Source organism: Chlamydotis macqueenii, chromosome 18, assembly GCF_036417535.1.
Source record: "Chlamydotis macqueenii isolate bChlMac1 chromosome 18, bChlMac1.mat, whole genome shotgun sequence".
Taxonomy (NCBI): Eukaryota; Metazoa; Chordata; class Aves; order Otidiformes; family Otididae; genus Chlamydotis; species Chlamydotis macqueenii.
In genome coordinates this window covers 8,492,025-8,514,730 of record NC_141573.1, presented here as the reverse complement: position 1 = coordinate 8,514,730, position 22,706 = coordinate 8,492,025, and the positions used below count along the sequence as shown (strand labels likewise).

The window sequence follows — 22,706 nt, the reverse complement described above, 5'->3', positions numbered from 1 at the left end:
GGCTTTGCATTGCAAATTTATTGGCAAATTCTGATCCAAAAATAATATTTTCTTTTCCAACTCAAAAGTGGCTTTGTAGAGGGACACATACTGACAGCCAAAAAGGGAAGGACAGGTGCACTCACTCAACGTCCATCACCTGCATGTGCCCCACATCCCACACCAGAGTCGAAGGGAGGCACCACACAGGGCAAGCGTGCCAGCGGTGAGACTGGGACCATGGCCCTGAGCAAGGCTCTTGCTGAGGAGGGCTGTACCGGGAAGAACTAAAGTCTGTCCTGTTTCTTGAGTTCAAAAGGTTTCCTTGAGGGAGCATTTGAGCTGCAGGGAGTTATCTCAGAAAGGCTGTGCTGGCGCTGCTGTGACCCTCTGCACAAAGCCAGCCCGGCCGCGCGCTGCAGCAGTGTATTTGCTGATGGCACAACCAAAGCAGGAATGTGAGAAACTGCTAAAAATTCAAGTACAGGAGATCAAACACTTGCAAAAAAAAAAAAAAAAAAAAAAAAAAAAAAAAAAAATCTAATGCAGCACTTTAAAGCCAGCACAGCAATGGATGGTTCCTTTCCCAAACGCTTAAAGTTTGCATATCTACAAATGAATAGGCAGAATCATGATGTCAGAGGTGGAGGGGCAGGAGCCAGAGTCATTTCATCAGTGAAAATGAACGAAGAAAATTGGCCCCCAAAGAACTCTGAACGGTGCTGGAGTGATGTCTCAGTAGACAGGCACCAAGGGGAAGCCTGGGCAGCCATGCCTGCTCCCAGCAGCATAAACATCAGTGTTACTGGAGAGCTGAGCAGCTGAAGGGATGAAGCTGTGTGCATGGCATGAGGCTGAAGCTCAGCTCTCACAGCAGAAGCTGAACCCCTTTTCTGCAGCTGAAGCCAGGCAGAAGTTTGCTCAGCTCTGGCCCTCGCTCTGTGTTGGCAAGAGCAGCCCCTGCACTCACATCTCTGCAAGCCCTCCCCAGGAACAGCATACCCAGGGTACCGCGGCTCTGACCTGCCTGGCAGATGTGGCTCCATCCTCCCTCCCCTTAAGTCCGCCCTGTCACTGTGTGACAAAGACTGCAAAGGGTGCCCATGTGACTTTCATTTCATTTTCATCTTAAAAACCCACAATATTAGCCTTCTAATCAGCTGGGGTGCATAACAGAACTCAGGGTTTGTGCAGAAAAAGGGGAATTCATGACTCTAAAGTGTGCAAGATGTTGACTAACTGCATAAGATGATCAAGAACATCCCAAACCCTGTTTTCACCTTGATCAGACAATACACTAAGTCCCTTTCATTATCAGCAATCTGATGAAGAACTGGTTCAAATATGTGCCGAGCACCTATCTTATTTTAGAAAGCATCCCTGGACTTCAAGGGGAGCATGCCTGAATGAACACTGAGTAAGGATCCAGCTCAGTCTCATTCAGCCTCTCGATTTAGTTGTGCATTTTCCTTCAGCTACAAAGCAGAACAATATTCCCCGCACAGAATAATGGGCTTTCTTTGTAGCTTTCAGCGGAAAGCTAAATTTGAACACTCATTCTGCATAAAGCAGGGAAATGAGGTGTAAAGGGGCCCCACCCCCTCGCCTCAGGATCTCTGATAAGAGATGTTTTATAGTACCCCAGCAATTTAGAAAATGCTAATTACTATCTGATTGAAATGAGCAAAGGCAGGATGAAAACGTAACTTGGGGTGAAGGTTCTTCCTTCCCTTGCTCTCCAGGATGGTTTGTGGAGTTCAAGATGATGGATGGCAATAGATAAAAATGGAATCATCTTCCCTGACTACTTGCATTAATCCTTGCGTGGTGCCTCCCCGCCTCACCTGCTCAGCATTAGCTCCTGCGCTTCAGACTCTGCCACACCAACGTCTAAGTGCAAAAATAGTTGGGAGCAGCCCCCATTTCTCTGCCCCATGGACCAGTGACTGCGGTCTACAATGGGCTGGGGTTGCACTTGCCTAGTCCCAACTGACAGGAAGCTGTACAGAGAGAAAAGAAAGGAATCCTGCAAAGTTTGCCCTGCGTGTTCCCGGCACTGTCACCAGCAGAATGGAGAGGTTGCAGTAATTTCAGCGCTAGCGATCCAAAAAGGCAGCCTGAGGGGTGGAAGGACCTTTAACAGGCAGGGTCTTGCTCTGACGGCTCAGCGTGCCAAGGTAACAGCGATGTGTGAATGAAGGTAACGAGTGATCAAGGCAGCAGAATGCAATGGTCTGTGTCTGTAGGAAAGGTATCATCATAAATGTGAGCAGTTAGCCCTTAGCCTTTCGTGTCATGCAGAAAACGGGGTCAGCAGAAGCCCAGCCGCCTCCAGCAGCAAGACACGTCAGGCTCCGGCGTGCCTTGACACAGGCTGTGCCCCGGGGAGCTGCTGGCGCTTGATCCCTGCCCTACTGCTGTTGGCAGCCTCCTGCCCCACGGCGCGCAGAGCTGCCGAGCGAGGCCACAAAGCAGGCTTGTTTAATCACCGCGTTACGATTGCGCTAACATCGATCCGTACCCTCTGCAGCACCAAGAAAAGAGCATTTCCCATCACTGTCACCTGCACAAGAGTCTTACTTGGCTACAGGTCCAGCAACACAGAGTGGGGACAGCGGCTGCTCTAACAAGAGCACGTGTATATGGGCAATAAAAGCAACGAGCAACCTGCCATCAGCTGTTCTTCTTGTGGGCTAGCAGTTCTCAAGACGGCCTACTTCACCCTCATCTGGCAAAGCAAGTCCTCCCCGCAGGGAGATTTCAGCTCTAATTTGCAACTCTTCTGATGTCAGCAAGGTTTTGAGCTGAACGGCCGTTGGGCACATGACACCAAGCCCCTCTGCGCTGCTCTGAAGAGCGATGTGGGATGTGACTGTATCAGCAATTCCAAACCTCTAACCTTGGTTAAACAGGAGGGCAAAAAACCAAGGTTTATCCTGCTCACCTCTGCATGTCTTTGGGTGTTTGATGTAGTTTGTCACTGGCCAGCCCAAAATGGAGTGACTTGGGCACAGAAATCAAGTTGAACCATGACAAAAGTCTCCCAAACGCTGCATTCAGAAATTTGGTTCTGTAGCAAAATAGCCTACGGATCATACATTGGTAAGAAAATTATTAAACTGGGCAGAAATCTGATATCCTGTGACCTGCTGCAAGAAAGACTTAGGATTATCCGAGTCCTCTCTCAGGAAAATCAGTGGTTGTAAAGAGATCTGTGCCTGGCTCCTGGAGAAGAGAGGATCCAGAGACTACACGATGCAAAGGGTCTCACAGGTCTGCTGCCTGGGAGCGGCAATGCCCGCACACACTGTGCTCTGCAAGGGGCTCCAGTAGCTCCAAGTCGACCTGTCAGCACGAGCCTCGCCACACTCCTACCTGGTTGAAGTTGTCGAGGGCTTTGTGCAGGTTCGCGTGCATCCCGGTTGGGGCCTCGTTGGTGATTTTGATGGAGTTCTCCAGGATGCCCTGGGGAATGATGTGGCTGTCAGGGGAGGGTGCTGGCTCCGCGCTAATGAAGATGCGGAAGTCCTGGTGGCTGCCTTCGCTGTGCTGCTCCAGCTTCTTCTCCAGAGAACTCAGCCACTTGGCCACCAGATGGATGTTCTGGCAGGGACAAAGGGGACAAGGCTTTGTCAGTTCCCTCCCATTCCCACCTGGATGGAGCAGGCAGTGAATACATCACAGGAATGAATGGCATCTGTCAAGGCTATGCCCCAGAAGTTGGTACTTACCTCGGTAGTCCCCATGTGTACTTCACAGCCTCAAATATCCTGTCACATCAAGTACATTTTTAAACTCAAAATAATCAATATAAATCACCAGCAACGGACTGAGCTGCTACTGGGTTGTTTGGATTTTTGGTGGCAATGCTCTGCTTCTCGTTACCGTAACGTACAGCTGATGAATTAGAGCTATTTCCCCAGATCTATCAAGCTCAAATGAAAATGTTTGTTCATTTTTAACAGAACAACAGTGGGGACCCTCAATATCAGTTACTGGGGAAAAAAAGTTACACTGGTGGTTTTACAACAACCTTTAACATAACATATTTATATATTCGTGCAACTAATTAGACATATCTGTCAGAAAATTAAGCAGTATTATGGTGAAATGGATGAAGATAAGTTTTTCAGCTAGAGCCCTATACAGTGTTGCAGTTTCCAAGGAAGAAAAACAGCTTTTTTTTTTTTTTAATATTAGGAATGGGGCAGGTCACACACAGCAGGGATTCATGGGCTGAAACTACCCTAATTTTCAAGTTTGGTGTGTAATCCAAGCTGACTGTGTTAACAGGCGCTCTGGAAGATGATTTATCCCATCCAAAGACAGGACAAGGAACTTGCTAAACCTAAATTAAAAGCAGCCGCCAAAAAGATAAACTGCTTGCAGGTGGCAAGGAAATTACATAAAGGAACCATATTAGAGGCTTAGAATAAATATATATCACCTATAAAAAGGACCAGAAAGGAGCTATCCTGGTTAAATAGCAGAGTAATGAAGACTATTAGGAGTAAAATTACATTCTTCAGAAAGTGGAAATTTTGTCTAAATGAGAAAAACAGAAAACGGCACAAAATCTAGTCGTGGTAAGGCCAAAAATGGTTTTAAGAAGTAATATTCTGAAAACCATAAAAACTAATAAGAAAGTAGTTTCCAGAAGCCAGAAACCTACCAGAGAACCTATAAAACTAAAGCATGATCAAGGCATACACGGAGCGCCCAGGAAAGGCAAGGCCACCACAAACCAGCTCATATTTGAGGAACATTCACTGCAGAGCCTGGGAAGGGTCTCGCAGTTACAGCCTATGTTACATGGTGGCATCACTCACGCTGAGGCTGGAGACATCTCTGGAGATCATCCATCCAATCCTCCTGCTTGAAGCAGGGCCAGCTACAGCAGGCTGCTAATTGTATCCTATTGGTTTTTTGGGTATCTCCAAGGCTGGAGCCTCCATAACTTGTCTAGGCAACCTGTGTCAGTGTTCAACCACCCTCACAGGGAAAAAAAAAATAAATAAGAAGTGTTTAAGGGAAATCTATATTTTAATTTGTGCTCATGGCCTCTTGCTCTTTCACTGGGCACCACTATGAAGAGTCTGGCTCCATCTTCTGTGCTCCTCCTGCTATGAGGTATTTGAACACACTGATAAAGCCCTCTGAGCTTTTTGAGGTTAAATAATCGCAGCTCTCCCAGCCTCTCCTCATATGGCAGATGCTCCAACCCCTTAATCATTGGAAATACTCTTCAAATGAAGTGATAGATTAAGAGTTTTTCAGAAAAACTGATAAACTAATAACAACAATTTACTAGGACCAGATGGTATCCAGCCTAAAGAAACTCAGATGTGGAAGTGCTGCGTTACTCCTCAGTACGCACTGGACAAACTGGCAGGGGCTCTGATAAACCACGAGCTCACACGCAAACAGTATGAGTTAGAGAAAATCAGGAATCTAAAATTTCCAACCCATTTTAGATAGCTAAAAGGGCGATGTCTAAATCTGAGCGCCATAAACTCCCCTGGCAGTCGCTAGAAGCGTGAGCTCCGGCGGGCAGCTCACCACTCCGGCTTCAGGAATTGCCCTGGAGCCAATGTATCTCCGTGCTTGGATTTTCACCAATATCAGCTATTTATCTTTCAGTCACTAGTATTATTGAAGGTAAGAGGGAAGGTCTCATAGGCTACCAAACAGTTAAGACACCGGAAACAAAGAGTGAGAAGCTACTGACGGAGTCATATTCAAAAACCACCTGAAAGAGCAAATGATTAGTGAGCCGACAAAATGAGCCATGAGGCAAAGTAACTTCAAGTACTGAAAATAAAATCTGGTGGCAAAGAACTGCAAAAGTATGCATCATTCTAAGTGATTTGCAATGATATGGCAGAGGAAATTCAGTGTTGACAGATGCAAAACAGTGCACACAGAAAAAAAACCCTGGCTATAGATATAAACAATGCTGGGCTCAGAATTAGCTATTACCACTCAGGGAAGAGATCTCTGAGTCCTTATGGTTATTTTCTGCAAATAACAGTTCAATGCTTAACAATGTTAAAGCAATCAAATGTCAGCAAAGGAGCAGAGAATAAAGCTGCAAACATTATTATGCCATTTCATAAATCCATGGCGGACCTTCATCTTGAAAACAACACCCAGTTCTCACTTCTCTGTCCCCAAAAGGGTGTCACTTCCACACAAGGAGCCACTAAACTGACATGGACTCGCTAAATTGGAGGGGAGAGGTGATTGGGGTGGAAGGAGTGAGTGAAGAACAAGAATGGAGGGGTGAACACAGCAGACTGACAGCTTAAAAAGAATAAATGAAGTACATTTTAATATGACACATAACTAAACTGGGAACTTATTGCCTCAGGGTGGAAGTCAAGACAATCAGAGAATGAAAAACTGAGCTGAGATTCACAAAAAGAAACATCGCTGCACGCTTGCACTTCAGATCCCGGCTGTGCCTTCTTACAGGCAGGGAGCTGCGCTTTGCCCTGCCCCAGTACGATGCTTTGATAGACTGGTGCGAGGAACTCATGGGAACATCAAGGGAGCTCCCTCATGAGAACACAGAAATCCTCTTCTGACTTTTCTGTTGGAGGTTTCAGGTGCCTCTCATGAGCTGCTTATGGAAAGATTCCACCCAAGACTGGAGAAGAGGATGAACGGTTGTAGAAAAGGAAAAGCTGAGGTCCTTTGGGCATGGGCTGGGACAGAGAAGCAGCTGCTCTCACAGACTGTTGGCAGCACTTACAGATGCTGGAGGGATGGGTCAGAGATGGACCAAGAGGCAGGAAGGACCAGATGGGGACACATCTCTCCAGAGGAGCTGGGGTGCCTCAGGGGAGAGGGGACTACAAACTCAGCCACATCCAGAAGCAGCCCCCTTTGCACGTCAGCGACCGTCCTCACACACTGCAGTGTCCTTGCCAAGTCCTGGATGCCAAAATCAGTGTCAACTCCCACTTCTGTAGAAGACAAAATGCTGACCAAATACCTGACTGCTGATGCACCTGATGCATTTAGGATTTCAAGAGATGAGGTAATTCCCAGGGTCCAGGCAACCAACTCACTCTAAAAACACAAGTCCAGTAATAAAGTAGGAGCAGACCAAAACCTGCGACCAAAGCGTTTCAAACAGCCACAGAGATTTAGTAATACAGGGAGAGAGCTCAACAAAATAGCAGAAGAAAAATTGTGCATTAAGTATCAGTTTAATCATAGACTACATACCTGACCTTAAGAATTTTCATCTTTAATTGGCAGTTTCTTCCTATATCTGCTTTTGTAGTGTTAGATGGCTGAAAAATAATTGCCTTCGCTTGTGTTGACGTGACACCAATGATCATAATTTGTCAGTATCACTGCCTTCTAACAGCCAACTTAGGGAATACTTCTAATCTAATGATAATTGAGTGCATTTATATATTGTCCTTTTGTGCTGGAAGGGATAGAAAAGAGGAATATAGGCAGTAAAATATGAGTTGGAAATAAGAATTCATTACTTGATCAAATTAATATATCTGCAAAAAATAGATGGAGATGCTGTGGAGGGGATTTGCAGGTTTGAAGGAACCTTTGCAAATTAATTCTTAGCAGTCAGATAACAGAACTTGACAGAACATGACTAATGACAACAACGTGCAGTCATAATAATTAAATGATATTTCAATTATCAGCAGCGACATAACACAGACAACGCTGCATTAACACCAACCACAGCTGAGCTACGTGTTGATTGAAGAACCACCTCCTCTTGCTTGTTTCGAAACCTGCCTCCCATCAATTTCATGGGCTGCCTCTAGATCTTATTCAGGAGACAGAGGGGACAATCCAGCCTGGCCACCTTCCTTTGGCTCAGGGCTTCACACATGCCCAATACTATCTCCCTAAACCACACCGTACACTTTACACTGCACCAGTTTTACATCCTCCTCATTCCATAAGAGCCCCTGAAGACACATTTACTCAGGCCACAGCAAGGTAATTCATTGCTTTATTACATGTTTTCTTAGCCAGATTTTGAAGTCTGTGAAAGAGCTGCCATGCAAGGGTAAGACAACTCCTAGCATCTCTGGTTTTTCACAGCTCGTGCCTAGCCCTGTGCTGCAGGCAGAAATAGCCAACGGTCTCAAATTCATCACCTTGCTTTACAAATGGAGAGTGGGAGCTGAATCCTGATAAAAAGCAAACTTAAAGAAAGCAGAAACATCTGTCCATGCACACTGACCGTTCCCCTGGAACCTTGCCCTACGTTGCTTCTCCACTTTGCGTTATGGAGTACGAGCCGCTGAGGGCGGGTACTGGAGGATGAGGGTCTGCAGTACGAGCTGGGCCAGGGTGCATGTGCAGGAATGTGGGAGCACCAGAGGCTTTTCTTTGGGAATTCATTTCCAAGCACCTCTGCGTGTTTGTACTTCACAAGGCAGAGCATATATCACAGGACGCAAGTGTTGCCATGGTAACCATCAGAAATAGCACCACGTATATATAAAACCAGCGCACCCTGCACAATGCACTCCCCATTGCTGATAACGACTGGACACCCTTTACGTTTCTGACAGTGGCTCTCCCCTTCACATCTTATCACAAATCACCTCCCGGAGCAATGAGAATTAGTTGTTTTTACAAAGTCTCACTCTCTTGTGAGATGCTCTCAGAAAACAGTCACTGCTTTTACAGTAAATCTGAGAGCCAGGCTTTACAGTTCAGAGACAGCCTGGCTTTAATACTCACTGCATCGTTGGGAGGGGGACACTGCAGAGTCTCTTCCCTTGGCCATGCTTAACCATACGCCAATGGTAGCGTAAGGTTCATCACATGAGAAGATGCCACACGTACTCAGGAACAGCTCCATCCTGCCACAGGCAGCCCTGTGACCACGTGAATACCGCGACAGGAGACCCAAATGGAAAAGCAAAGACCTTACCACCAACACCTGCTCATACACCTAAGAGACCAAGCCACTTCTGAGCCACAAGCTTGCTGTTGCTTAGTGTGGAGAGAGGCAACGTCAGAGTTCTGGAAGCACCAGAGCTGTTTGACCCTGTCTCTGGCACCTCAGCCCAAATGCAACTATTAGCGGCACAGGAAACTGGGATTTGCCAGGACAGAGAGCAAATGAGCATGAACTACAGAAAATCTGGACTGACCTGAACTCCTCAAAGTTTTGAAAACAATGCTGCAGCTTATCTTATCAAATTTCCCTTCCTAAGATATGAAAAGGTAAAGGTAGGTAATGATGAGCAGGTGAAATGCACAGCAAAGGACAATTGCTTGATTAATCTCAATAAATGGAGGAAAACAGGCTTTACTTTCAGGAGAACTCCATTACATTTGTGATTTAACCCAAAATATGTCCTGAGACAGAGGTTTCCAGAGCAGTTGTAAAACAAAACTGGGACTGCCAGTTACAAAGGTATTGAAAGACCAGCAGAAACTTAATTCCATCCCAGATCAATATTTGGATTACTTGCTGGTCTGTAAGTGGATTTGCAATTGGAAAAACTTGGGAATGGCTGTTGCGACATGAGGCAGGAAGAAAAACAGCTGTTTGAAATCCAATACCTTTCTCCATCACAATATTTGTCCAAAAATCATGAAGGAGAACTAGAGGTAGAGTGGGTATTTCTCCTTTTATGTGTATCTAAGAATGAAAAGATGCTGTAGCTGAAAGGAGAATTAGTCTTCTCTTTACTGAAGCAGAGGCTTAGTGTCAAATGCTTATGCGTGCCTTGAATGGACAATATCTCTCATACAGGACAATAGATCCCTTTTGCTGGTAGCTAGGGCTAGTTGTGAAGTGCATGGAAAAAAAAGGCTCTACTGCCTTTACGACACAATAAGAAGGTCTCTGCTAAGGTCTAGATCTCACACAGTTTTGCTCTAGGAGCTCACTGTTACTCAATTTAGTACATGAACTTGACTCAGTGAAGCACCAACCTATGATAATTGAAAGATGCTCAAGAAATAAATTAACTTGAGCACAAAGAGAGGGAAGTGACATTTTGGCTAATGGACAAAGACTACAATTAAATTTGGAATATCTAATGTCTGAACTTTTCTCTGCATGAGTTCATTCAGACATGCATCTGTAAACACGTAAACAAATTTCATTGTTTCTTTGCTATTAGGCTGATAAACATAATTCGGTGGTTGTGACAGTCACTGTCTTAGCAAAAAGCTTTCAAGTAGACCCAGAGAGGGAAACTGAGCAGGCACAGTTTATGCTAGCTCATAGTTTAGTGCTCCCTGATGTGCAAAGCTCTTTCCTCCTGATGTGAGGGAGAGTACTGCACCAGAGAAACCATATTCATGGCTAACTTGGCACTGGGAAAGCAGAGATCACAGAATTACTGAGGTTGGAGACACCTCTGAGGATCATCTAGTCTTAACCTTCTGCTCAAAGCAGGGTCAGGTAGAGCATATGTTGCCCAGGATGACTCTCAGCTGGGTTCTGGATATCTCCAAGGATGTAGACTCCACAAACTCTCTGGGCAAATTTTTCCAGCATCTGACTACCCACACAGTAAAAAAAAAAGATTGTACTTATGTTTAAATGGAATTTCCTGTATTTCAAGTCGTTGCCATTGCCCCTTGTCTTGTCACTAGATGCTACTGAGAAGAGTCTAGACTTTACTCCCTACCATCAAGTGCTGCTGATTGATAAAATCCCCAAGTCATCTCTTCTTGAGGCTGAACAGTCCCCAGCACTGGACTCAGCATGCCAGATGTATCTCACCAGAGCTGAGCAGAGTGAAGGACCACTTCCGTGGTCTGCCAACAATGCTCCTCCTAATGCAGCCCAGGACACTATAGTGACCTCCTTTGATGCAGGGCACACTGCTGGCTCATGTTCAGCTTATTGTGCACTGACAACCTCCACTCATCAGCTCCTCAATCACCTGTGCCAGGACTTTGTCATCAATCAAGAAACCTTCCAGATTGCCTGTGCCCTGCTGCATTATCCCACCAGCAGATATTAGGGTGGTTGAAGCCCCACCATGAAGAGCATAGCCTGTGAAATTCATGATTCCTTCAGTTGTTCAAATGCAGCCTCATCTACTTTGTCTTCCTGACCAGGTGGTCTGTAGCAGAAACACACCACAACCTCAACCAGATTGATCTGCCAACTAATCCTGACCCACAAGCTCTCAGCTGGCTCCTCACTCATCCCCACACAGACACAGGCATTCCTGCTGCTCTGCTCAGTCACGTGAGCTATCCCAGCACATTTCTGGGATCCCAATGAGACTGGAGTCCTACAACCGCACGCGGACCTCCAATTCCTCCTGTTTGTTCTGCATCAATTAGAGCTGCTGTATTTCCACTAGAATTTCTTACCTTCACAGTGCAAAGTGTCAAATAGTCCTGATCCATCTTTAGCAAATTCTTACTACATTTGATATGTTTACCTACAATTCTTTACTTATTTTGCCCTTCAAAATTTGTCCTGAAACTTTGCATACTGTTGAGTTCAGACTAATTCATTTGCTCCAATAATTTCCCACTGTTTTAAGTACAGATGCTAAAGAACCTGTTAATTGCTAGTCAGACAGCACCCTCTGATTTGACAGATTCATTACAAAGACTTGCAATAGACTTGCAGTTTCTTCGACCAGAGTTTTAATATTCAGAGATACAGATTAGCTGGCCCTATGAGTTGAGAACATCATGCTCTTTGATCTGATTTTCCTCCTATTTTTAATAAATCTTGTTTTCAAGAAAAGTTTGTTTGCGTGGGTGTTTCAAACAGCCAGCTCTCAAGGACAGTACATCTTTCAACCTTAGAAGAGAGTCAGCACCAAGACTCTCACAGCCGAAATAATCCAGGAAGGGACCACGGAATCACAGTGACCAACTTAGGAAGATGCTGCTACTGGAATGGCACAGCCCTGTTTCCTGGGCTGGCTGGCAGCAGGATTCATCTTGCAACACGGCTGTACAATGGGAGATGAGAGATCATTCAACTACGTGTGGGGGTTTTTACACAAGGTGGAAAGATCTTCATCATAGGAAGCTTTCATCCAATGTCAGCTGCAGAGGGTAGAGCCTTGCTGGACCCTCAAACCATCTATTACCTGTGGTACCTGGCTGCTTCCTACCTCCAAGCAATTGAATGCTACCCCTTCAAATGAATGGAACATGGTGCCTGGGGTCTGTGTGCAACACCAAGCTCCTACAGCCCTGTGTTCCCTGGCCGTCCTGTCCTAGGATAACACCCCAGTTTGGACCACTTCTCCATCAACCCAGCCTCAGAGAGACAGCTGGGGAGATGGACAATACAGAAGAACCAACAGAAGTCCCAAGAGGTGATGGTCCTCAATCCTGGAGAGCCCCAGGAGGTGCTGCTGCAGCACTGAGATGTTGGCATCACCCGACAGGATGATTTAGTTGGGATATGCACAGAGCGTGCTTCTATCAGGGTGTCACATTGCTGCAGCTGCTGGGTACCCCTCACATATTTCTGAGAAACCCAAAAGAGAGAACAGGTTTTAAATAAATGTTCAGCCCAACTGCCAAATCTTCTCCTGCCTTTTGTGCCCAGGACCTTCAGGTCTCTGCGGTTCAGCTGTAGATGAGCTCCTTGTAGGAACGCCAATGCTGTGCTCTGCCCATCCGCCTCTTGGAAAAGTGTCCATGTGAACCCACAAGATGAGGAGTGCTTTTCATTCTCTGCCAGAGTTGGTTATTCCCTTTCAAATTATGTACCAGAGGCCCTTGTGAAACAAGCTACTTTCCATCAGCGAAATACTCAAACGCAACTCCCTCTCGCATCTTGGGAAAAAAAAAAAAAAAAAAAAAAAAAAAAGAAAGTTTGTTTGCTCAGGGCAAAAGGAAGAGATAGCATTTGAAAACTCTTGAAAATGAAATCTGTTTTCCGATTTAATGACCCGCAGAGTATCCTACAGCTTGTGACTTGAAAGAACCTGCATTTCTCCCAACCTTATCACTGAGAATACAAAAATTACTAAAATTTTTCTTCTAACCTGAGAGAAACATTAAGGCGGGGGGTGAGAGGGCGAGCTAGTAATATGTGCATTTGTTTCTATTTGCATTTTTTCTGATGTTTTTTGTGTATTTTCAGACTGCCAAAGCAGTGAGATGAGATTGCATATTTGACAAAATTGGCTATAAAGAAACTTCTGGTTCTTCTCTGTCTCAATTTCTTGCTCATGGAAATGAAGACCATTTGAACTGTTGTTAAGAGCTGTTCAGGTGTGACCTAACCAGAGACCAAACCTTTGCAGGCTACTGCCCGCTGGGAACCCGCAGAGAGCTATGGCCCATGCAGAGCACAATAAAGCTGGCCAAGAGGTTTTTAGCACATCTTTTCTTAGGCAGAAGACGTCAATTTGTCAAAACTGAAACCTACATGCCAAGGGCACAATGTTTCAGAGCCTCTTAGGGTGCGGAGTTGTGATAAGAGCTTCAAACGTTTATGTGTTTTGAGATGCAAAAAGGAATCAGCGTCACTGCAGATAGCCTCTACCTTTCCTACACGATGTAGACGTTCTCGTTGCTCATTGAAACATGCAGTAAGTTTTGAGTGGTAGTAAGAGAACTAGTCTAACAGCTCTGAAGAACAAAGCTCGCTATTTATTCATGAAGCAAATAAAAGCAGGGGAAATGTAGCACAATCTTCCCTCAGTGGACTCCCTACAACTACACACCCTGGGGAAGGCTCAAGGAGCAAGAAAACCAAAATGACAATGCCCGATTAAAGCAACAGACAGCAGCAAGAAACAACGAGACGGTTGCTTTGGACACACAGATGACATCTTGTCCCATCTCCCACCAGGTACGAACAGCAGACCACCCTCACTCAGGCGACCCGGGAGGACGGCAGGACCGATTCCAAAGACCACGTGTACCTGAAGGATGACCCAGTGACCCTCCTTCGCAGCCAGATCCAGAGCTTGTTCAGCAACTACCTCTTGACCTTGACCAAGGGAAACATTGTGGAAGTTCCTGTTGTTAAATGTATAACCAAGTTTCCTCCCTAAAAGAAAGAAAGAAAAAAAAAAAAAAAGCAAAAAAAAAAAAAAAAGCCATGTTCAGCACTTTTACCCGGAACGGCACGCAGCAGAGCCAAGCTCAGGCGGCAGAGTGAGGCAGAGTTCAGCCTTATCAAAAACCCTCACAGAAGAGCTATCACACTTCTTATAACAGTTATCTTGTCCCTTACGCACTCCTTGCCAAAGCCCTGAAAACAGTAGTAGCTTCTTCCAAACTACTTTTAATTACAGAGTAGCATCAACACAAAGGTACATTATTACAAAGTGCCTCTTGTTTAAAGAATATTATTCCCTTGCAACCTTGTGTAAAGACATATTTTACAGGGATAGGAAATTAAAATAATTTCCTGCTGATTAAATAGGCTTTGAACCAGACAACATTCGGTGGGGAAATGTACCCTCTGATGCATGCTAGAACCAGCAGCAAGGTTAGGAAGCCATTCAGTTTTGAGAAGGCAGCTGAGATGAAATCTGTGTGAGCTTCCTGTGGCCTTGACCAAGTTCTCCCAGGTTTCTTGGAGGCAGAAGTCAGCACTCCAGATTTCTCATGGATCATCATGGGCTTTGGCAGGTGTGGAGATGCCTCTAGGTGCACCACAATGCGAGTGGGAAGGTCAACGGTCAGCAGACTGCAGCAGAGCCCACGTGAGGGGTGCTTCAGCAGCCACTGCAGACCACCTCCCACGGTCCCTTCAGCATCCCTCTCGGGCCAGTGCAGGGTGGGAACTCCAAAATCCATGTCATTTACTATCCTACTCTGGAGGAAGGATGGTTATTTAGTGTTTCTTCATTTAGTCTGTGGCACTGCTTGGGACTCCTCTGATTTCTCTGTAGCATCCCAGTGCCTCAGATCCTTTTAGTGATCATGGCTAAAGATCTCCTTGTTAGTTTTCTGAATCTGTCTGTTATCCAAAGATGGAGGATACCAGTTGCTCCTTATGTCATAGAAGAAACAACTGCCTGGAGCAAGCTCTCTCTGCTGTGTGGTCCCCAGAAGATGAGCACCAATTTGTGCTGCTGGAGGGAAGCAGCCCAACAAACATCCACGCTGGCTCCATGCGTCATAGCGGGATGCATTCAGCTCAGCCAGGGAGCCAGTACACACGTCCCCAACGTGCCGATCCCTTGGAACTGTCTACAATTATCTCTGCATGCAGATTTGCCTTCATCCAGATGGTGCACCCTTAATTCCTGATTTCTGCTAAAAGCAGGCAGGTTTTATAGGAAAACAAGGAAAAAAGATTCCTCTTGCAAGACTTGGGATTCAGCTCTTGGTATAAGACTGGAGACAGATGCCTGTAAGTAAAATAAACATCCAAACTCTTCCAGTCACTCAAGCTCTCTGCTTAGCCTTACTACAGCAACGCCCTGGGATACAGCTCTCTCCATGTTTGAGAATTTCCAGTTTTCTTTCACATCATCTCTGGTGGCTGCCAACTTTGAAATCTGCTAATTTCCTCCTCTGCCTTCAAGAGCCACCCTCTCAAGAAGGGATGGGGTAAATCTGCAGAAGCTGGGGTGCTACCTGAAGTCGGGGGGATAGCGCAGGGAGGCTGCCCTTAGCAGGGAGGCAGGGAAGCTTTCTGAGCCCAGTGTCTGCTGCAGGGCCCTTCCCGTGTTGCCAAGGAAAGGTCCCATGAGTGGGCAGCATCTGGAAGAAGATATCTTCCATTCACAAGAGTTATGAGGCTTGCACTTCAATAAAACCTAATGAAGGGCAGAGAAAATACTGAATAATGAATCCAGTCCTAACTCCAGAGAGGCAGCTTTAAGGCCGGTGCAGCTGCACTGGAGCAATGGTTTTATTTCATAAGGTTTTTTTCACTTTTACTTGCTGTAACTTTTCTGGCTGACTAACTCCAGGTGTTCAACTACACACATCTTTACAATTCCAATTAAACCACGGTTGGGTTTTAGTGCTTCATTTCCCATACAAGAAAATAACGCAGTGAGAGACAGGATCACCGATGTGACTACGAAGGGAAGTCAGGCACGTGATAGGACCTTCCTCAGGGGATCCTCTTCAGTTCACAATAATGAGACCTGATGTCAGGGCAGAAAAAGCACGAAACACAACACAAAGTCCAGGAACTCCCCATGACTGAGAACGGCCATCTGGCCTGTGGCTCAGGCTGCACTGGGCTTTACCATCTCTGAAAGCTGCTTGTGGGAATGTGAGGAAAGATCTCCAACATTATTTTGGGATGACCCAGAAGGCACATCATAAAGAGGAAAAGAAATCCACAGGTCAGTGTTCTTCCACTGCTCATCTGGATAATGGCTTAGTTCAGCGTTAGTGGTTTCCGTGCTGGGGCCACCAGCCTTGCCGATGTTTAATGTGGAGATCTACCTGCTAAAAACCAGCCAGCAGCTCTACTATGACATTAGGAATTACATGTCTGTCAGTGTTTAAGAGGTGTTTGCACAATGCTCTTAATAATATGGTTTAACTTTTGGTCAACACTGAAGTGGTCAGGCAGTTGGGCTAGATTATCATTGTAGGTCCCTTCCAACTGAAATACTCTATTCTGTGCCATGCTCTTGCATTTCAAACAGTTTATATATACTGCACTCCACACTGCTGGCAGCATCGGAGCTTGACCACAAGTCATGGTCTTGGAGATATGCATAGTGCACTGCTGGAGAAGGAGAAAAGACATCTGACGAGCAGAACAGCAATCTGGAGCAGCCCTAAAGCCACATCCAAAGGCGGCTGACCCCTCTGCTCCAGGGGGATGGAGCCCCTCCGCTGTAACAGTCTCAAAAGAAGTGACTGCAGTGAGCTCTGTTCGACTGTCAGAAGCGACCCCATTTTCAGACCTAGTGTAATTGCCATGTTCAGGCTGCAAATGGCAATTCTTCCACAGCAGAGCTGGGACTCAGAGCAAATTCTGCATATGGGCAGCTTTAGAGCACATGCACTGATTACAGCAGTCGGTGCACAACAGAAATCACTGCCTTCTCAAATAAGGCACCTTAGAGAAAACCTTTTGGCTTTGAAGCCGGCCAACAGCACTACATCTGAGCGTCCACACCAAAACCAGCTCAGGAAGGATGGGATTTAAAACTGGAAACTCTGCTGCTAACCAGCAGAATGTTGCAGGGAGCTGTTGCTTATTTTTAGCTATCTGACAGCATATTAGATATCTCTGACGTAAATTATAGGTTGTGTACAAGATCAACTCAGAAATCGCTGCAGTGTGAACCACACTGGGAATCCAGGCAATGCAGGAAAGAGACAAGTTTAAATTAAACTTTAGATGCAAATCCCAAAACCTTTCACAAAAAGAAAAAAGAAACAAAAAAAAAAAAGAAACAATCACATCCTCTCACAATTATCTATTTTTAACAGATCATTCCATTATCTACAAAGAGACGAGAAAAAAAAACATAATAAGAATGCCATGCCAAGATAATTATGCAAAAGATTAAAAAGCAATGCTGCAGTATGCCTAGAGACAGGATTTATTTACCTTGTTTCTCCACATCCTTCAGTGGGTCAACTCCTGGGGACAGGATAAAAAACACTGGGGTTGCAGGTCCTGACTCCTCAAAGGTTGCTGCAAAATCCAGGGATCTCCCTACCACGTATTTACTGCCAAGCTTTTCTTCTACAAAATCCCTGCCAGAAAGAAAAATGTTTTGCCAGTCTACTATTGTTCAGAAAAAGACAGATTTCCCCACAAATAATCAATTAATTAGTTTTCATTTTGCTGATTCAAATAAATTAGAAGCTTAATGAAAAAAAATGGGCATGAAATAATTTTAGAGAGGATCTGCAGGCTGGGCTTCACTGGGCTATCATTCAGTAGCAATGTTTGACACTTTTTACAGGGTAAAATGACATGTGGCACATTCATATCTGACAAATTAAGGGAAGTCAGAAGGGAAAACACTGGGACCGACCAGCCCAGCACTGTATTCAGAAGTTCAGTACAAGGAGGGGCTTGATTCTGACACAGGTATCTCAGGAGAGAAGAAATAGTTAAGTTAACGCACAGAAAAGTGCTGCGTACTTCGCAATCCATATAGCCTTTGGGAGGAAGCAGCGTTACTTTAGATTGATCACCAAAAGCCACAAAAAGTCCAGATGATTTACAAAATTACTTTGTTCTGGAAAAATAAAAGAGAAGAGCTCTAAGAATATCTAGCACGTATAGCTTAGCCCTCTGCATGAGAGTCACAAGGAAAAATACAACTGAGTAAAAAAAAACCAGCTCCACAGCATCTGCCTGAAGAGAATACAGCTCATGGAGAACATCCAGGCTGAATCTGCCCAGGGTGAGTTTACCAAAATCACTGCTTTAGAGAAAGAGGATACAGTGAAGGTTGGTTCAAAGGCAGGAATGTGATATTCAAACCCCAGGAATGAGCAGTTGCTCTTTTAGTTTAGATGCATCACTCAGGCCTTTCAAAACCCTCACTACCACGGGGAAGGAAAACATTGGTCGATTTTCACCTGGTAGATGATACCAGAATAAGGCAGCCAAGTTCTTTCTAAGAGAGCTGACAGTCTCCTTCCAGGACCAGTGAAAGGCAGCTGGAATAGAAATGCCTAAGGGACTGCAAAAGAAAAAGCTTCTACTTTGTTTGGGGCCTCTTTCAAGTACATTTTTCTGTTCTGGGTCAAGATTTTGAAAGAAATTAAACTTGCTTAAATGAAATATGCACTTAAAAGTTCAGAAAGAGAAGAGCTTATTTTACTCAAACTAAACAACAAGAGGAAAACCAATATTTTCAGCTGAGAGAACACAAGGAGGATCCAGCACTGAAAGAGTAAGAAATGAGAGAGAAGATGGTTTAGAATGGCATGATTATGATAAATTATAGTATTTAATTTAATAAAATGTAATAACATCTACCAGAGGGAGACATCCCTCAGTCTTGTCCACATTTTTCTGTGCATTTTAAAGCCCAAACATGCCAGATGGTGGAGCAATATAAACTGTTTGAGAGGCAGTAGCACGAGAGACATTGCAGAAATGTCAAAGCATAGACTACCAGGACAGAGGAAGAAAACAAGTCCTAATGGAGTGAAAGACCTTTCGTTTCTCCTGGAACAAGCATATTGCTTTTGCATACCTTCAGAAAGTTTAGACTCACCTAGTTACCTTCGCTACATAATTTACAACTACAACTTTCAGAACTAATGTCACATAAATTTTGCATTTTACAGGGGAAAAAGGAAAAAAGAAAAAGAGAAAACCTCTATAAGACTTTCCTTCGCTTCTACACTTTATTCTTGTGCCTAAGGAACAGCCATAAAGGATTTAGTAACTCAAACCGACCTTAATGAACTCTAGAAGTTGCATTGATCATTAGAAGACTCTAGCAGGTGTATAACACCTGGAGGATGATGCTCCTCTGACTTGGCACGTCTGCTCGTCACCCAGTGCTAGTTACACCGTTCTGTCAGCACTGGTGATGTTGGGGTTAGATCTCCCCAGGCAAGAAATTCCAGTTAAATGAAATGTGATATCTGTCTTGCGGAGTTCACAGATGACTCATTCAGTAGACTCCTTTACAGGAAACCATTTTTTAGCTCCCACATTCTATAACAAATAAATCTAAACATACTCCTGAATTACTCCTGTTTGCTAGGGAACACACACCCAAAATTGGCTGCTAAGCAAGAGCATTACAGAGACCGTAAAGAAGCACCCTTACCTGACTGCGTAGGTCATGCGATCAGGTCGGATGGCTCTCATTATGCACAGGCGCTGCAGAGCTGATTTGTTCTTCCATTCCTGGGGGAACTTCTCCTTTTCAGGACACTCTGATTCAACAAATTTCTTCCACCGTTTTGCAGAGCCCTCAATATCCTTATCCAGGTTTCTGAATTCCTCCATGGATGACAGAGCCTGGAAAAATTCAAGGAAGATCTTCAGAAGAACAATCCTACATGCCCTTGAGTCATTTTGCTACCATTACTGACTGCTCACATTTTGTTCCACCAGAGCTGGAGCCTGGGACCCACAGCCAGAAACCCATCAGGATCAGACTCTGTCCCTTCTGCTTTTCCCAACTCTGTTCTCAGCATGCTGTCATAGGAGCAGGAATCAACATGGGCTGTTTTCAAGGCCACAGGAAAACAACAACTGGGGACAGTTTCACACTTGTGGAAGGTATGTGCCTGGAGATTTTTGCATCTTCTGAACTGAAACGTGTCTCAAGGCTGCCCACATAAGGTCAGCTCTAAAATCATGCTGCACCAAACACAGCCCTCCCCAATGGTCTCACCCACTTCACCGCAATGCCCTTCCTCAGCTGGTGAAGCCACACACAGCATCCAGGCCTTCTCCCCTGCTGCACAGCTGCTGTGACACAGAGTTTGGAAGTGACAATACAGGAAAGGATGAAAGAATGTGGCACCATCCACAATACAATTCTCCAAAACCCAAAGCGAGAAGAGATCTGCTCTCCTGTTTCAAAACCAGAACTCAGAAATCTCAGGTGACAGGCATTTGCTACTATCAGCTATCCCAGAAATCACAGAATCACAGAAGGGTTTTGGTGGGAAGGGACCTTTAAAGCCCACCCAGTCCAACCCCCCTGCAAGGATCAGGGACATCTCCAACCGGATCAGGTTGCTCAGAGCCCCGGCCAACCTGGCGTTGAACGTTTCCAGGGATGGGGCATCCACCGCCTCTCTGGGCAACCTGGGACAGTGCTCCACCACTCTCACTGTAATAAATTTTTTCCTAATATCTAATCTAAATCTACCTCCCTCTATTTTGAAACCATTACCCCTTGCCCTGTCACAACAGGACAAATGCCTGGTTTGTATGGGAGCTGGACATCCTGGGCCCAGTCTGACAGGAGAGCACATTGCTGGCGTTCCCGTGAGCTGCAAGTCTGCAGTTTCCTTACTGCTTCCACAGACACAACGGGAACTGTGCAGCAAAAATCACAACAACTGACCACGAAGCCACAAATCTCAATAAATATTGCGCAAACTGCACACGGGTGGGTTTTTCTTTGTAGAGACACGCACACCATCCTGTGCCAGTGTAAAAATCAAATCACTCCGATTTATACTTGCCAAACACACACAAATATTAACTTTTGCTACAAGTCTGTAGCAGAAGCAGATAGCTCTAAAGTACAGCTGAGCAAGGCAGTAAATAAATTATAATTACAATGAAAATGCAGCTAGATTTTTTGCTAGAAAGTGGCATCTATAAATGTTATGCAGAGAAGTAAAGAATTCAAATTATCTTTCATACAAGAGATGGCAAAATGTATCGCACAGCTTGTAAGGTTATTCTGGCTTTCAAGAAAAATTCTCGCTGAAACAAACATCTTCAGAGTGTTTTGCATAATCTGAAGCTGTAAGCAGTTGAAGATGAAGTGGAAGAGACAAGTGAAGTATAAAAGACTGTGAATGAGCTGTTTTCTATGGAAACAGAAGGACACACTCAGAGTCAAGTAGAAGCTTCTTGATGGGCAGAGGTGTTCCACACCGTTGATGCTCCAGCTCACATCCCGTGGAAAGAAACCGAAAAAGCTCCTTGAAAAACACTGGTGTCACACCTTGTTGAGATCAACTGAAAAAGTACGCACTTGCCAAAGGGCTTTGAAAGTCATGCACGTGCCCTGACAGGAGAGCCGAGAGATTGCCTTGGGTATGATGATGCTGTTGCAAATGAGGCAGAAGACACTGAAGGCCACTCAGTGGCCACTGCAGAAAAGCCATGCTTTCCCTCTGGAAAGGCTTCCCAATGAGAAGATGAGAGTACTGTAAAACTTCAGTCTTTCTAATAGATTGAATTTAGTTAGAAATCGTACTTCAAGACAAAGAACAAACTAAGGGAAGAAAGAGTCAGAAAAAGGGGCTCCTTATGACAAATGAGTTCACGTCTTCAGCAGTGGGAATGCTTGTAGATGACAGAGAAAGAGGCTATAAAGCTGTTCCCAGTGGGTGCCATTGACCCAAGACATTTTTTGAATATGCACTCATGGGATCACAGAAGCAATGGTTGGAAGAAATCTCTGGAAGTGTCTAGTCTAACCTTGTGCTCAGACTAAGACTACGGTCAGCACTGGATCAGGTCAGCCACAGCTTTGTCCACCAAAATGCTGACTTTTAAAATGACAATAGCAATGAGAGTTTGGCTCTGTCATCTTGTAGCTGGACAAATCCTTCCATCTTTCCTCACAGGTCATCTGCTCTAGGCCTTGAACTGGAGCTATAGGCAGAGAAGTACTTGTAGATATTACCATAAATGCTCCTCCAACAAATGAAGCCTTGCCCAAAGTCACAATTTCATCAATATCTCCATGAAAAGACAGATAAAAGCAGAGTGCTTGCAATACCACTTGACAGCTACAGTATGAATTTGGCACTGACCATCTCCATGCCAAACTCCCAGGGATCCCGAGAATTTCATCAACAAGAGTGTGAGCAAAGTGGTGATTCAACAGATGTTGTTTCCACGTACAGATTAGCATTAGCATGGAGAAATGTCAGCGACAGAAGTACTTACTCCAAAATCAGTGTCATATCCCACTTTCTGTGGGAAACCAGGACCTGAAGCACAGAACATGAGAAATTGAACTTCACAGGAACAATGCCACATATTCTGGTTTGCCAAAATCTCATCCTCACAGCAATAAATATATTTAATGCACCTCTCACAGCTGAACACAATACAATGGCAAATGTTGAATTCAGTGGATTCATCAGTGCAAGTGCTTATACAAAACATT

At 44.9% G+C, this 22,706-nt stretch overlaps 1 protein-coding gene across 1 annotated transcript in view; it reads right to left on the bottom strand.

The window, feature by feature from the left end:
• DNAH9 (dynein axonemal heavy chain 9) overlaps positions 1-22,706 on the bottom strand; it is a 169,583-nt gene that overhangs the window by 19,543 nt on the left and 127,334 nt on the right. The window contains exons 60-63 of the mRNA XM_086762087.1: positions 19,665-19,858; positions 17,471-17,619; positions 13,854-13,981; positions 3,355-3,582 (exon numbers count right to left, since the gene is read on the bottom strand). Coding sequence (XP_086618213.1) covers positions 3,355-3,582; positions 13,854-13,981; positions 17,471-17,619; positions 19,665-19,858 — 699 coding nt within the window. The remainder of the gene's footprint in view (positions 1-3,354; positions 3,583-13,853; positions 13,982-17,470; positions 17,620-19,664; positions 19,859-22,706) is intronic.